This window comes from Spea bombifrons, chromosome 1, assembly GCF_027358695.1.
Source record: "Spea bombifrons isolate aSpeBom1 chromosome 1, aSpeBom1.2.pri, whole genome shotgun sequence".
Taxonomy (NCBI): domain Eukaryota; kingdom Metazoa; phylum Chordata; class Amphibia; order Anura; family Pelobatidae; genus Spea; species Spea bombifrons.
The window spans coordinates 28,777,720-28,793,337 of NC_071087.1; the positions used below are offsets into that span (position 1 = coordinate 28,777,720).

Sequence of the window (15,618 nt, forward strand, 5' to 3'; positions counted from 1 at the left end):
GACAGTACTGTTTGTATTAAACAGGCTGATTTATGCTTGAATCTTTGTTTTTTTTGTCACTTTATTGAATTTTACAAAGAATTTTTGACATGTCATATTAATTGCAGTGACATTGCATTAATACAATTGTGAGAATATGAGTACACAGCTTGAAACATGGCACATTTGTTACATATGGTAAACAAATGAAGAAGATGTTCTTTTAAGTTTATCTGTATACATGTTTCACCAAGTTCGATTAGCACTTTACAGCTGACCTAACATCATAGGGGAAATACAGAAAGCCCATACGTAGACTAGTTGTAAAGTAAGTAAAACCTGTGTCCTACCCTGCGGGAGTAATGAGCCATATAAATGCCTTGTGTGGGACAGAGGTGTTTATTCACTAAAAGGAGAGCTGGTAGGAGAGTTGTGGTTTCAACTCCTTAATTTCAAAACGTATTAAATTAAGTTGTTCAAAGTCTCCTCTTCTACTAAGCAATGCAGGGTTGGCAGGGTGAACCTTCCAGTGTTGCACCTCCATGATGTACAGTGAAGTGAGCTGAAACCACAATTCTCTTGCCAACTATCCCCTTCTCCTGGACTGGTTCCTGCAAGTGTACAACCATCAATATAGAGGCGATCTCTTCCTAAAGAAAACAGCGTCGGTGGGGGGATCTTGGCAGCATTTAAAAAAAAAGTCTCTGCGGTCTAAGCTAAGTTGTCCCACAAAAGTTTTCTAGCTATGCACGTTTTCCCTCAATGAAAGGTGGACTGCAAGTTGGTAATCACTGCCGTGACATCAAAGGAGAATTCTTTGATGTTTATTTACCAATGGTCATATACTGATGGCCATATATAACATTGAAAACATCCACCTGGTTTATATGCCCAATCCCAGCATACAGAGGGAAAGGTCACTATAGAAGTTATGCATTGCTTCCTATTGGAGTGATTTGTATTTTAGCTGTTATTTTTCTTTGAAATCTCCTTCAACACCACATTCGGAAAGATGTATTATATTACTGGCTTTTGAAGGATTTTGTTTTGTAAAGGAAGTATGGAGAACATGTTAAATTAATTTTTATCCCTACATCTGCAAAACAAGAATGCTGTTCATAATTGTTAATCGCTGATATATTACTTAGAAAAGTTACATTTCAAAACAAGCTAAGCTAATGAATTATGCCACATCTGTTACATTATTTTTTCATTCAATGTGGGGTTTTGTATAAAAAGTAAATTGCGCAAACAGGAAGTTACTAATGATTGGACAATCCAACTCTCCCTTTAGTGAATAAAATCAATTTTTTGGTATTTGGTAAAGGATGCTATCGAGGGAGGGTTTGCTGGTGATTACTGATTTACCTATGCATTATACAAAGCCAACCAAGCTGTTCCTCCAGCAGAATGTCACTAGGGTTGACCCTTCATACTGGGAAAGTGACGTGAAGGAGTCAAATCTTAGACCACACAGTATCAAATGTACATACCAGAGCATATAAGAGATATATAATACAAAATGGCAGTAAATAAATCAACTGTAGACCCTACAAAGGAGCATTTTTTAATAACCCCATTTAGGTAATTTACATTACCTTTTAAAAAAAAAGTCTGATTAAATCTTCTACATGTATTAATAAAGTTTAATGTTGCTTGAATTTTTTGGGTTTGTGTTTATACAAACCAAAAATTAAACTAATAAAGCAAAAACATTTCTTTACAGTGGGTTAATACATCTGAAATTAATTGCTTATACAGAGGCACTTGAAAGGTTAATATGCTTACATTTCCATGATATACCTCCTAGTCAGCAAAAACATAAATAGCATAAATCATTTTTAAACAAACTTAAAGAAAAAAACTGTTGAAATTGCATATATCTTGATTGATGGCAACATTAAAACAAACGTGTAGACCTTGGTTAGGCATAGAAAGTATTCAAGGAACGAGGGCAGCGTCTTAAGTCTTTGTCAGTTTTTTTAAGTATGTGTTTCTTTTAAATTTCAAAATCCTGAAAATTTTAGATATGCAAGTACAAATGTAAGCAAAAAATAAGGAGTAGTTAATGATGTTCATTCATCACAGCTAGGTTTTTCCTTGTGGATCCCAACTGGAAGGAGTATTAGGCTCTTCATTCTACATGAACTGTGTTGAGAGATGAGTTGACCGAGAGGATTCATTTTGTAGGCACAGCCAAGTAACACAATAGGTGAAATAGACAGGAAGATAGACTGTATAGAATGACATATTGAAGAATGGGAAGGTTATATTGCATAAGTGGATAAATTATCGGTAATGCACTTGGGTACCAAAAAAGGGCTATTTGTCTGCAGGTTTTGGATTTACACAGTTACACTTGGCATTGTGCAGTCACTTTATTATTCACTGGTGTTTTTTGGATGGTGGAAGGAATAGATTAAAAATCAGCAAGTCATGTTCAGTTGATATATATATATATATATATATATATATATATATATATATATATATATATATATATATATATATATATATATATATATATATATTCTCCCTCTGCAAATAAACACCACTGCCTGTGTTATTACAATAATTAGGCTCATATGAAAACTCCCTTTTACTAAGCAAAAGTATCATTGACACTGTTTCCATCATACTTACTTATTTTATGAATTCAGGATAAGGTTTTATTGAACGATGTACAGGGATCCTGAGTAAAGACTTGATAAGTTGTCATAGCTTCGTTCGAGGGATGGTCTGATTTGAGGAAATTATTTAATAGCATGATTTTTTTAAATCCTAAATCTATCAACATAAAGAACTGTCCTGGACACTAAGATATAGTCAGGGGTATTCTGTAATGCAGTGTAAAATACATACATTTATATATTTACAGAGGTGTGTTGACACATAATGTGGTTGACACATAATCAGATTTGCATTACTAAACATATTCTAAGGCATTCTGCTTAAAAGTCTTGTTTTCAAAGACCCCCAATTAACCCCATGTTTGGCAAGGTCCCTACAAAATGGGACTCGTGTGAAAATCCAACGAATAATTTAGATTTCTTCTTTCCTTCTCCCAAAACTCTTATTTTTTTCCTTGGCTTTATCCCTGCACCCTACAGCTGCTTTAACGCTGTATGATACAGATATGCTTGTGCAAACAATGAATTATTTTACTATTGAATTCCAAATGCAATGTTTTCAAGTACAGAATATTAGAGGAATTGACCACCAGTCCCTCATTTTAACTGTATTTGACACTGGGAAAATGTACCAAAGTAAAAATAAAAATAGTTATGAGTTTAACTTACACCAAATAAACTTTACACTCTTTACAAAATGTGTGGGTGCGCTCAAAAAGAGCTGACCGAGAAAACATTGATAGATCTGCTTTAACTTAATTATCTGGAACTGGGCTTTATACCACTATTTCCAAGTAGTTAACTTTAGTTCCAAATAGTCACCGAGTCATAATTCACAATATTGAATGACTAGTGAATGTGTCTCTTAGGCGCAATCGGATTAGGTGGTCATGCCCCATCTCTGATTGGAGGGACACTGTAGTCCATAAGATTGTAATTTTTAATTTCATGTGAATTGAGTTGATATGTTTCTACAGAGGAGAAATTATACGAGATATATAACCCCTATTAAAGAGTGCCTGGACCATATAAAATGTATGCATTGCTTCATTTGTTTCTTTAAATAGCAAAACATTGTAAAAATGTATGTAGCAAAAGTTTAAACAAGATGGCAAACAAGAATTAAAAAAAAATGTTTCTAAGACAAATGAGGTGCCAGTAAGACTCCTAGACACGTCCATATGACAAAACTATTTAATCTGGCAATCCTTCTAAATACAAAAGTCTCATGTTTGTAAACATCGGATTTTGGCAAAAATTACACTCTTGAATTTGTGGACGCCTACGTTCTTAAGATCACTCTAGATATTACAGACCAAATAAAATAATGGTTAAAAAGGAAAACACATTATTTTCAAATTTGGGCAGAACACTCTATCCCAGTCCTAGCTGTTTCTTAAACCCGTCAAGTGAACAAAAAGCTCATTTTGGCAGTGGGTCTCTATGATGTGACTTCACCCAATATGAAGTTGATTTCACTAGCTGAGTAAAGTTTTCTCAGATGTCCAGCCATGTAATCTGTTAGGACCTTACCTTTTGGTTTTTGTATTGTCCCCATATACAGTAGTTGTGTGCAAGATTGTGTCTTGTCCCATGCTCTGGCTGTTTTTCTTATTTGGAATGAGGCCAGATGCCGTGACCTTACATTCCAGCTAGACAACTCCTGTCCAGGCAACTCTTTAACGCGGACTCTCCCTTTCCCTGTATAGTGAGCCTATTTTGGTGATCTTTGGGAGCATTTCTCCATTTGTTGACTCTGCAGGTACTTGACCCTGGCATCTCCTTTTGACCTCCTCTGATCTCATCCTGTCCTAACCATCTGGTCTGTTTATTGACTTTGAGATAGGATTTCCTTTAGTTCTTCGATTTTTAAGTGTAGCAGTTAAGTCCTGGCAATCCATACCAACAGTAGGCGCTGTGCGTTTACAGTATTCCGAGTTCTCCAGTTATCTCTGTTTATATACAGTATTTTAAACTAGTGAGACAATATGGTGAAAATGTGACTTATGGTACAAAATAGTTTTGGACCAATTTTTTGTTTTGCCACATTCATTTTTTTTGGACAACAAATTTTGTTTCCTGACCTTTAGGTTTGGACGTAATTCAGAATTCTTTTGTTTTAAAGAAATTCTATAGAATATTATCTCACTCACCCTTATGCACATTCATACTACCCTGTACACAGTTGCACTGCCCTATACACATGCAAACTTTACAATGTACTTACACCACCCTAGACACAGCCAATACACATTGCCAAAACCCGGAACATAGTCATCCTAGCCTATAGACATGCATCCCAAACAATTCACTGTGGCACTATACACGTTGCACAATACACAGTGCTTTACACATGTATGCTAGCTATACTGTACCGTTACCCTACCCAGTGCATGTTCAATACTACTTACCTACATCATTATTATCATTAATGATTTACTCACCTCACTCTCCTTCTACTTACCGTACTCATTTAGAACCTGTCCCAGATTTTTGGGATCTCATCCAACAGTAAATTACTTCTTGTTACATTTAATGACTTTGATAAAATATAACACACGTAATTAACTGCTGGATGATACCCCAGAATCATCATAAATCATGCTAAATGATCATGGCAGGTGCATTTAATATCAGCCCAAAAACGGCCACTCTAACTCGTTTATATGTAATGTAAATATGCGAGCAAATGTACTTAGAACGTTTGGACGTCTTTTTATTGAATAAATATTATTCCATGACTGTTCTTTTATTTCAAAATCATATGTGACTAATATTGCATTAATGTGCAGTAAAGGTATTGTTAGGTAGTAAAAGAAAAAGTCCAAATTCCAACATATTTACTTCCTGGCATATGGGTTTATATGGTTTGTAAGAAAATGTAGACTGAACAAAGTAATTGTATTTCCTTTCAATAACTATACATTACATAGAACATACTTAGTTGTGTGTGATTTTTCCAATAACTGTGCCGTGTCATGTCAACTGGCTCAGAAATCTGAGAGGTGTAGAAGGTTGGTGTGTGTCGCTAACCTGCCAATTCTGTCTGACTTTATTGTCCTTGATTTTTCATAAGCACAAAAACCATTAATACTCAACTGACTATGCTTCTCTACAAGTAATTAAACTATTACGTCGTTGCATATGACTTTATGTCTATAAATTTCAAACATAAGTTGATACAAGTGGCAAAAATACCTTAAGTGAGACTTCAATATTGTCCCCCACAAATTCTCCTTGACACCAAAGGCAATCAGATCTTTCCCTAGGTCAACATTATCTTTAAACTTCTTAGCCTAAGACATTGTTTGGGTAACTCAAGCTTTACTTGCTTGCATTCCAGTTGCACGACTATAGCTTATTGGTTTTTTTACCATTTATAACAAATGCTTGTTGGGGTTATATGTGATGAGAGATTTTTTTTGATGACGTAAGGACGTTTATTGCGGCAGGTTCGGATAGTTTACACTTTCCTGACATTGTTTACAGTGGCTGAGGCACACAATACATGTACGTATTCAATAACATCTGGGCACCTACTGTCCAAAAGGCTGGTGGAGAATGTATGGGAATGTCCTAGCAGAAATGTGCGTGAAAAGTGGATTCATAATAGTCATACAGACTCATGATTTATGATTGTGCCTCTTCTGAGAATAGTTTGAATTTATTTTACTGTTAAATATAGGAAAGAAATTAATTTGCAGGGCATTGGAATTAAGAATTACATTACATTCTCCTCTATCCTTGAAAATATAATATTGATTATTCAGATACTGATATTGTGATATTCATTATTAAACTAAATACTCTTCTGTAGTGACAATAAATCATTTCATCCCTCAGCCTCAACTCAAGTAATTACAGCTATAACAGCCGTTTATTCCAAATATTTTTTATTTAAGTATTAGCATTGCCGTAGACGCAAGGCTGAATAATTAATCTGAGCTCCCAGGATTACTTTAAGTGTAGCAACTATTTCTGTAATTCTGTAATAAAGAACAATTCCGCTTCTGTTTAAAAGAAATGCACCGGCTTTATTAAAGGTATATAAACAAGTCTAAAAATAGCTGTAATTACATTTGGTATCTTACTGCATGATGGAAAAATAGAACACGGTTATCTCTCAAATTAAATCTATACCAATATAATAAAAATCATAAAAATAACAAAGCTACAGTGCCTTTAAAATGATCTTTGCCTAAAGTGCCAGTTAATATCCATTTGTCCTTCCTACAAGTCAAGAACAGAAACCTATTGTTTCAAAGGTAATAACTAACATGTAGTGTCTTATATTATTAGATTATTAAATATTATAAATTCAGAAATAACATTGAATTCCAGACACTAAATGGCCTCCTTTTTCTTCTTTTTTTTTAAAAAGTATTTTTGGATTTAACACAATAAGTGGCAAATACGATGCTTCAGTGAATGAGAAACATTGGTTCCTTCAATGTGCTTCAGTTTATGGTAGATGTTCTGTCTCGTTTTTCACAGGTTGTGGACAATTCTGACACAACTTGGCTGCCTCCTTGTTAATCTTAGCAAGTGGAACTCTGAAATTCACTGTTCTTCGAAAAGTTCTGAAAGCTCTGATGTTTTCAACTAAGGTGAATCTTTATATTTCTGAAAAAGGCATTGCAAAGCTGAAATAGCAAAGGCTTGCAATGCCCCAAATTTGTCAGCTTTGTAGAATTGTTGTTGAGTTTAACGGAGATAGCATTGTAGTCATTAGGCACCAAGCTCGTTAGGGCCCTGAAAAATAAATAACTAATTTACTTCTCCGTTTGAATCTTCCTTATCTATTTTGTTATGTGTTTTAAGTTTTGTTATAAAAGGCACAATTTTATTAAATTGTGATAAATACAGATCTCCCACACGGACTTTTATGTTGTTAGTAGAATAGTTTGCAAACATTCTATATTTTTTCCTACATACATCTGGTTTCAGTGCAGTGGAGCAAAACGGTAAAATTCTAGTGTGTTTTTATGAACTGTTTTAATAACAATACTTTCCATTTATTATTATTATTTTTATTACATATATATATATATATATATATATATATATATATATATATATATTTTATATATATTTATATAATGCCAACAATTTACGCAGTCATATTACAATATATATAATCAAAGGGAATGACAAAACTACAATTGGCAGACAAACTCGATATTAGGTAAAGAGGCACCAGAGAGGCAAGCTTAAACTCTCTGCTAATCCTTATTTATGAAATGACTGTGTGATGTTCATTCCATAACGTTTGTTTTCTCAATCAAGTCACTAATACTCATACCTGGGAACTTCTGGGCTCCGGCTACCTGGAGCCTTCCCTTGCGGTATGCGGCCAGGACCACACACTGATGTCAGTGGAAGGTCCTACTGACGTCAGTGGAAGGTCCTACTGACGTCAGTGGGAGTTCCTGCAGGCGTTGCGGGAGTTCCCACTGACATCGGGGGCGTTCCTGCCGACATCAAGGGCATTCCTGCAGACGGATGCGGGAAACACCACCATTTAAAGGGAAAGTGGGCGAGAAGCGGGGCATGTCAAGACCCCGCGACCCAGAGGTCAAACCCGGAGAGTTCCCAGGTATGCTAATACTGCAGAATTTTTACTGCATTTTTGCAATGCAGTTAAATTCCATACATGATCATTTTGAATTATCAAATTTATTCTATTATCACCTTAAACACAGCAACAGTCCTCCTCCCGAGGTCAGGCTCTACATCTGCCCTTGGGAGGGACAAGAGTAGGCAGGATGGGGTGGTAAGTGCAATTTTGCTTATTGTTCCAAATGCTCTTCAGACTACCACCACTGATTAGCTATTTAGTTTTGTAAATAAATTAGATTTTTCCAGCTATCTTTATTGCGGTGCTTGTTGTACTTTGCTATGATGTATATTTACGGTCCTTTTTCTGTGTTGTTTTTACAGAATTTATAACATACAGGTGGTTAAAGACAGTATGTGTACATTTAAACTATGGCAAATAAATGTACATTATTTTCGTCGTTGAGAAATGCAGTCTTGTCTTTTGGTCTGTGAAATGCATGTGCATTTTTTGCATATGACATCACTATTTAGATTGCTAATGTACTTCTAGTTGTGCAGATAAATGACTTATAAGTACTTGGCCTTAGATAAAATATTTAATCAGTGTCAGCCTCATTTGCAAGAATGATAAGCCTTGTAACCTATTTTTTTATCTTTAAGACTCTGCTGTGATTCTATGTAGGTTTAACAGTCACTGATAACTTCTGTGGCATCAGGGGCAGGCTGCATGACATTACCTAAAGTAACTAGGCAAAGCATATAAATAAATTACAGGTTTCAATAAATTCCAGATTGTTTAGTATTACCTGATTACAGAGTTGAGGACTTACTAAAAACAAATGGAACGTGATCATACGAAAGCTAATTGTCTCTAAAAATTTGATGCAAATGTGTTATAGTTGCAGACAAAAGACACTTGAAAAAGAAAAAGCAACAAAAAGAGAAACGAAAGATAAAACCGGAAGAAACTCGTGCTTGTTGCCCCCTAGTGGTAGAATAGCTGCCTGCAGGGACACAATTGGTCCTCTCTGGGTTACATTTGTACTAAAGAACCTGGATGGTTTTTGTGGCCCTTTTCTTTTTAAGTTAGTGAAACAGAATATAGAATTCTAGCTGCATACCCGTTTCCACAATCTGACATTTTCTTGGCATGTGCTTGGTTTTCCTTTGTTTTGGTTTTGTTCAGTGTTCTGCAGTCATAGTTCAAACTTAATATTGATAGTCCAGTCAAAGAAAGGCAATGGGTTTTTTGTGAGTTATTAAGACATGAGTTCTACTAGCACAGTAAACTGCACATCTATCTCTGAGAAAATTCAGGTTAAAGGGACAGTTTTTTTCTTTTGTTGGCATGTAAATGTGGTGTAACATTGTAGCATTGCAATACAAAAATGGTGTCCTATTTATTATTCTACTTTACTGTTAATCATGTAAATGATACCTACTACTTTTTGGTTTACAGTTGTCCCATTCATTTAAGTGGCTTTGTCACTTATTTTTGAATACTACAAGACCACAACATTTTTGCGTTTTGCTATATCTTTATTAAAACCTCAATTTCCTTCTTATTTAGTATTTTTTTTGCAGGAAAACTGGGGCTTTCTTTTGTAGCCATATTCATACAAATAACACTATTTATTAAAACAAAAATATAAAAAGTGGGCTACAATTGTACCAGTTTGAAACTAATACAGGAATACCCTGCAAGCTTAGGTTTTTCTTGAGTTTTTGGAGGGTCACCATACTCCTTTATGTAGAGTCACAGTGCTCCAGTCACAATACTCCTTTATGTAGAGTCACAGTGCTCCAGTCACAATACTCCTTTATGTAGGGTCACAGTACTCCAGTACTACACAACTTTAAACAGGCCTGGAGACAATAGACAAGAAGTTCAGTGTTTCTTGGTATTAATTACATAATAATTCATTACATAACAAAATGTGTTATGGTCCATCAGAACAGAATGGGAATATCATGACATGCCTGACACTCTCCACCCACATATCTCCCTTATCCATGACCTTTGTGTACTGAGCTTATTTCACAGTAACTTGGTCATCGTCACTGGGCAGTGGCTAAATATACCACTTGTTGAGCCATTAGTTGGGTCTACCAGCCAGTCAAAATCTGGTCAATTGGCAACTATGTAATTAGTGTGACTACAGACTTGCACATTTACTATCACGGTATAACATTGGAAGACAGGATATTTTCATTCCAACACTGATTTAACAAGTATTGCAATTTGTGGTGTGACTAAACCAATGTCCAGTAGAAGACAAACAGTACGTTCCTGTGGGAGGATGTGGTTCCACACTCAACTCCTCAGCAATTCGCTTGTAAGAAAATAGAAACAAAAGACAAATGACACATCGGTAGAAACGCAGCCCTTCTGAGTAATATGATTAAATGCTAATTATCAAATAAAAGGAGATTTACAGTGTTGGGTTAAAGCAGCTTGGTCACTTTTTTGTCAGGGTTTAATTTCATTTAGAGGAACTATAAATAGCTAAGAGAATACTAATGGATTTTATGGCCTTTCTCAAAACATACTATTTGAGGAAACCGTGACACACACAAGTGTTTTTCTTTCAGCTTAACAACTTTAAATCTGTTGAAATGAATACAGATACTCATTTATCCTTAATGGCTACAGTTAAAGAACTACATAGCTATGATAACTCACAGTAGATTAGGGTCTGGTTACCTTGATTCATCCATAAACAAAATATGTTTTCTAAAAGAAATATATTTCCGTTTGCTTATTACGGGGAGCCACAGGGTTTAGAGGATAGTGAACAATAATTGAGTAAGAGATTTGAATTGGCATGTGATTGGCTTTACATATTACTTGAATCACTTAGTCAACAATTGCCTCTGTATATGAAGTAAATGTAATGTATATGCACTATATATATATACATTACTGGGACACCTGACCATTACACCAACAGGGACTTTATGACATTGCATTCAAAGTACTTAGACATTAATATGTACTTGATCTCCCCCACTTTGCAGCTACAGTTTAACAGCTTCCACTATTCTGGGGAGACATTCCAGAAGATTTTTGGAGTGTTTCTGTGGGAGTTTTCCCCATTCATCCAGTTGGAAGGATAGCATTGTCCAAAATGTCTTGGTATGCTGAAGGGAACATACCAAGACATTTTGGACAATGTTATGCTTCCAACTTTGTGGGAACAGTTTGGGAATCGCCCTTTTTCTATATATAGACATAGTTTGGATGAGTTTGGTGTGGAAGAACTTGACTGGCCTGCACAGAGCCCTGACCTCAATCCCATCGAACACCTTTGGGATGAACTGGAACGGAGATTGTGAGCCAAATTGTCTCGCCCATCATCAGTGCCTGACCTCACAAACGCTCTACTGGATGACTGGGCAAAAATTCCCACAGAAACATCGCAAAAGTTTGTTGAAAGCCTTCCCAGAAGAATGAAAGCTGTTACAGCTGCAAAGAGGGGACTAGCTACATGTTGCCTATGTACTTAGAATGCAGTTATAAAAAAAACCCTATTGCTGTAATGGTCAATGTTTATTTAAATGGTTAATTACAGACAATGTGTGTCTGTGTTATGTACTGTTTATAAAATTCCTTTAGCATTCCTTTTTTTTCTTTGACATTGTGTATGTAGCATTCAAAATCAATCTGTAATCAGTTGATATCATGCTGTTTGTCCTGAATGATGCAAGGGTGCAGTTTAAATGGTATATTAAAAATGTGTATAAGCTGATCAAGGAGAAAACTCAAAGTTGAATCTTTTCTGCAAACCTAAGAGACAAATTGTGAATATGGTTATTTTTCAGTAGGTGGCACATAGTTTGTTGGGTCTCAAACGTATTTTTCGGTCCATAATAGCCTAAGGCTATAAGGGGGAACATTTGCCACAACGTTAGAAAATGCTGAGGTTAATTGAAGAGGCTGGTAATTATTTTGCTGGGTTGTAGAAAGGCTTGATTTAAACCAGTAATCATCCGAAGAACCTCTGAAGGCATCCTCACTTGATTGAATGCCATATTTAGCTCTAATCATTAACTTGTTCCAAGTTTTGTAACAAGATACTTAGTGAACAGCACTACGTGCTGTGCATATTTACATCCTGCTGTATGACTGTTTTCATTCATACACTAAATAAACATACTGTACATCAAGCTAAAATCCTGCAATGTAATACAATATCAACTTCATAGAAATACTACTGTCTAAAGAAAATCTCAAATGTCTTGGTGGAATGTTTTAATTTATGGGATAACACTGCCCTGAGAGGTCAATTATGTCTCATATTTCAAAGGTGACAAATTATGGATGAGGAAATATCTGCAAAATAACATCATAGTACTAGTATTATTTAACTCTTGTAATCTTACTAATTAGCGACCAGCGCAGTGTATAATATTAGTCTCTGTACCCCAGTCAACGATGTAGATCATAAGAGATCCCTTGCAAAATCACAAGAAGCATCTAAAAATATCAAAAATTGTTTTTCAGTCCAGGGTAGGTCCAGATAAAATAAAATTAAATGTAAACTACTGATCAAAAATGTTCTACGCATGATTAGATGGCCAATCATGATCTAGATCAGGACTGGATAAAGTGCTACCATCCAGCTGTTGTACAGTTAAAAAATATGATAGTTGTGGTGCAATAGTAGATATTGGAAGTTGCTGGAAATGTTGTAATCATCATCAAGACTTTGTGGGAGACCAGTCAGGAAAATGATAAATCCATTCTGGATGAGGCCATCATTAACAGGAATGTAATCTTCTCAAGGGCATCGGGAGAGCCGATTGTAATTTTGTTCTACTGTTGCATTATAGGCAGTTTATATGTCACCATTATGTCATAGATGTTCTGTTATTAAGAGTTTCTTTTGCTTGTTTAGGATGCCTAGAAATGTTTTTTTTATTAAGAATGAAAATATTTATATTTCACTTGAGACAAACAGCTTGAAGTCAACAGACTATGCGAATGTAAATAGTCGCAAGAAGGCATGTTTACCGTTTCAGTCCAGATGAGATAATATTTGCATTTACAAAGATTAGCCATTGAGAGAAATATTGTAAATTATTTTGTGACGTTCAAGTAGCAGTTTTTGAATGTTTCATAGCCTGCCATGTTTGAAATGATGGCATTACACAATATGACAGACATTATTACTGTGTTTCACCATCAATAGTACTGTAACTTTTGCCAGGAAAATAAGCATTTTGACCTTTTAATACTTGTTGAGAGGGGCATGTGGAAAAAAAAGCGAAACCACAGCTTTTGCAATAAACACTATCAACATCAGGATGTAATTTTTCTGTGCAACTTCATTTTTCAAAATCAGACCACTGGCGTTAAGAAGACAGCTTCATTTGTTGAGAAATTACATCTGGAATGTACAAACAACTGGGCTAATTTTACAGTGTTTTAGAATAGCTAGAAATGTTTCAGTCAACTCTTGTGTGTTGAACACATTTTTTGGCATATTTTGAAAGGTTGCCAGTTTGACACAGAGCTTTAAATAGCACTATATGGGACATATGTGATTAGTTAGAGAATCAATCTCTGTGGTCTTTCAGTTCTGATCAGGATCCTTGTATGGATAAATACATGGCTTCTTAGAAAGAAAGCGTCTAAGGGATACGTTTTTTAAGTGACTACAGCATTAAAACGTGACATCAGAGCATGAAAGCATGCCTGCCCTTAACATAGTTATGACCCACTTGTCTCACTTGTCAATGAAGCGGTTAATTGCTTGAAAACATAAAAAAGCTGTTGATGTTATTGTTATTAGCAATTTTAATAGGGTAGCAGTTTAATGTAAAAATGAAGGGGGTTTGCTTGGGGAAACCACATAGCGCTCACTACCTTTTTTTCAAACTGTATAAAACATAATAACAGACAGTTTGATATAATATAACTGTTATTTTATTTCATTAAAAGGATCATCCAAATAAGGAATTGGAAGAGCAACTACGGGCTGTGTCCAGTGTGGATGAACTTATGACACTTCTTTACCCGGAATCTTGGAAAATGTTCAAGTGTCAATTAAGGCAAGGAGGACTATCCGGCTTTGATGCTAGAAGAGATCATAGTGTTAAATTTGCAGCTGCACATTACAATTACAATGCTGATATCTGGAAAAGTAAGTGCAGGAATAAGGCACAATACTACTACTACTAATTAGCTCAATGGTAATGACCGCAAACCTGAAAGTCAGGCATTCTGATGGTCTTTCAATGTTGGCTGCAGTCTAGTATGTTAACTTAACAAATAATTAAACAAAAAACAAACAAACAAAAGAAATCTTGTTTATTTATGGCCATCTTTACAAACCGGTTTTAAAAAAAACACCGTGGATTAAAGCACAGGGAATTTCTATATATGACTTATCTAATAAAGAATTACTTTAGCAATCCTTGTTGAAATCAATATTTTTGAAAAATAATGGAAATATTATATACAATATTTCTATAAAAAAAACAAACGCTGTTTTTTTTGTTTCTTACTTTACCTCTTTAAAAATCTATTTTTATTTAAATACTATTAATGATATGTATTAAATTATTCAGAGCAACCAGTGAAGTATGACCTACCTCCAGTTTTCGTTCCTTTTTTGTAATTTACTAAATTGGTTATTCCAGACCCCCTTTTTTTTAAAGAAAATCTTTCTCCCCTTTGTTGGTTATTAATTAGACAAAATTTCATGGGGGCAGATTTTTTTTTCTCTTCTTTTTGAATTTTAGACACCCATGCTTTCATTGAATACTTTTGCAAAAAACGACCACAAAGAATGCTTATATTTATGTTAAAATGTTGACAAAAATATTATAGTAATAGTCTTTTAACCTACCTAGTCCCAGATGTGAGCTCTATCCCTCCTCACAACAGTACACATCTAAAGGTCACCTTTTAGCTTTGTAAATATGGCCCTTTAGCCGCCTTAAAAGGTAGGAGCTTTGAAGAAATGTGTTACAAATATAGGCACTGGAGGACTATTTAGATCAAAAGGAGGAATAAGAGTGAGAGATAAGCTTGTCTAACTTTAACTGATTCAATGAGGTCTAATCTACAATTTACTTAGAGTTTGCATATACCAAAACATTCCATTGCTAAATGTCTGCCCACACCACTCACATCCATGCTGACAGCAGTGGGGTTAATGTTATTCCCCACCAGGTACAAGCACTGGTGGCAACTTTAATCCATTCACATATCCATGAACTGCGATACTTTCATGCCATGGTATTCTATCAAATGATTATATGCTGTTTTATTCTGGAGGCCTATGGAAATTATAGGTGAACAAAATCTAATGATCATCATGTTGTTATTTCCAACATGCAAAGCCAAGTTCTCCATAAGGCAATGTAGACATTTAATAGAGTTTCAGGGTGCTGTAAGGGGCAAGTGGTGGTTTGATATTTTACCCATACCCCGCTTACTACA

General features: G+C 35.2%; 1 protein-coding gene across 2 annotated transcripts in view; it reads left to right on the top strand.

Annotated features, from left to right (window-relative positions):
- Positions 1–15,618, top strand: part of VEGFC (vascular endothelial growth factor C) — a 63,504-nt gene that overhangs the window by 22,882 nt on the left and 25,004 nt on the right. Inside the window, exons 2-3 of one of the 2 annotated variants that reach the window (XM_053459597.1) lie at positions 7,104–7,216; positions 14,113–14,314. In XM_053459597.1, the coding sequence (XP_053315572.1) occupies positions 7,202–7,216; positions 14,113–14,314 (217 nt within the window). In that variant the 5' untranslated portion in view covers positions 7,104–7,201. The remainder of the gene's footprint in view (positions 1–7,103; positions 7,217–14,112; positions 14,315–15,618) is intronic. The other variant, XM_053459590.1, reaches the window with a different exon arrangement.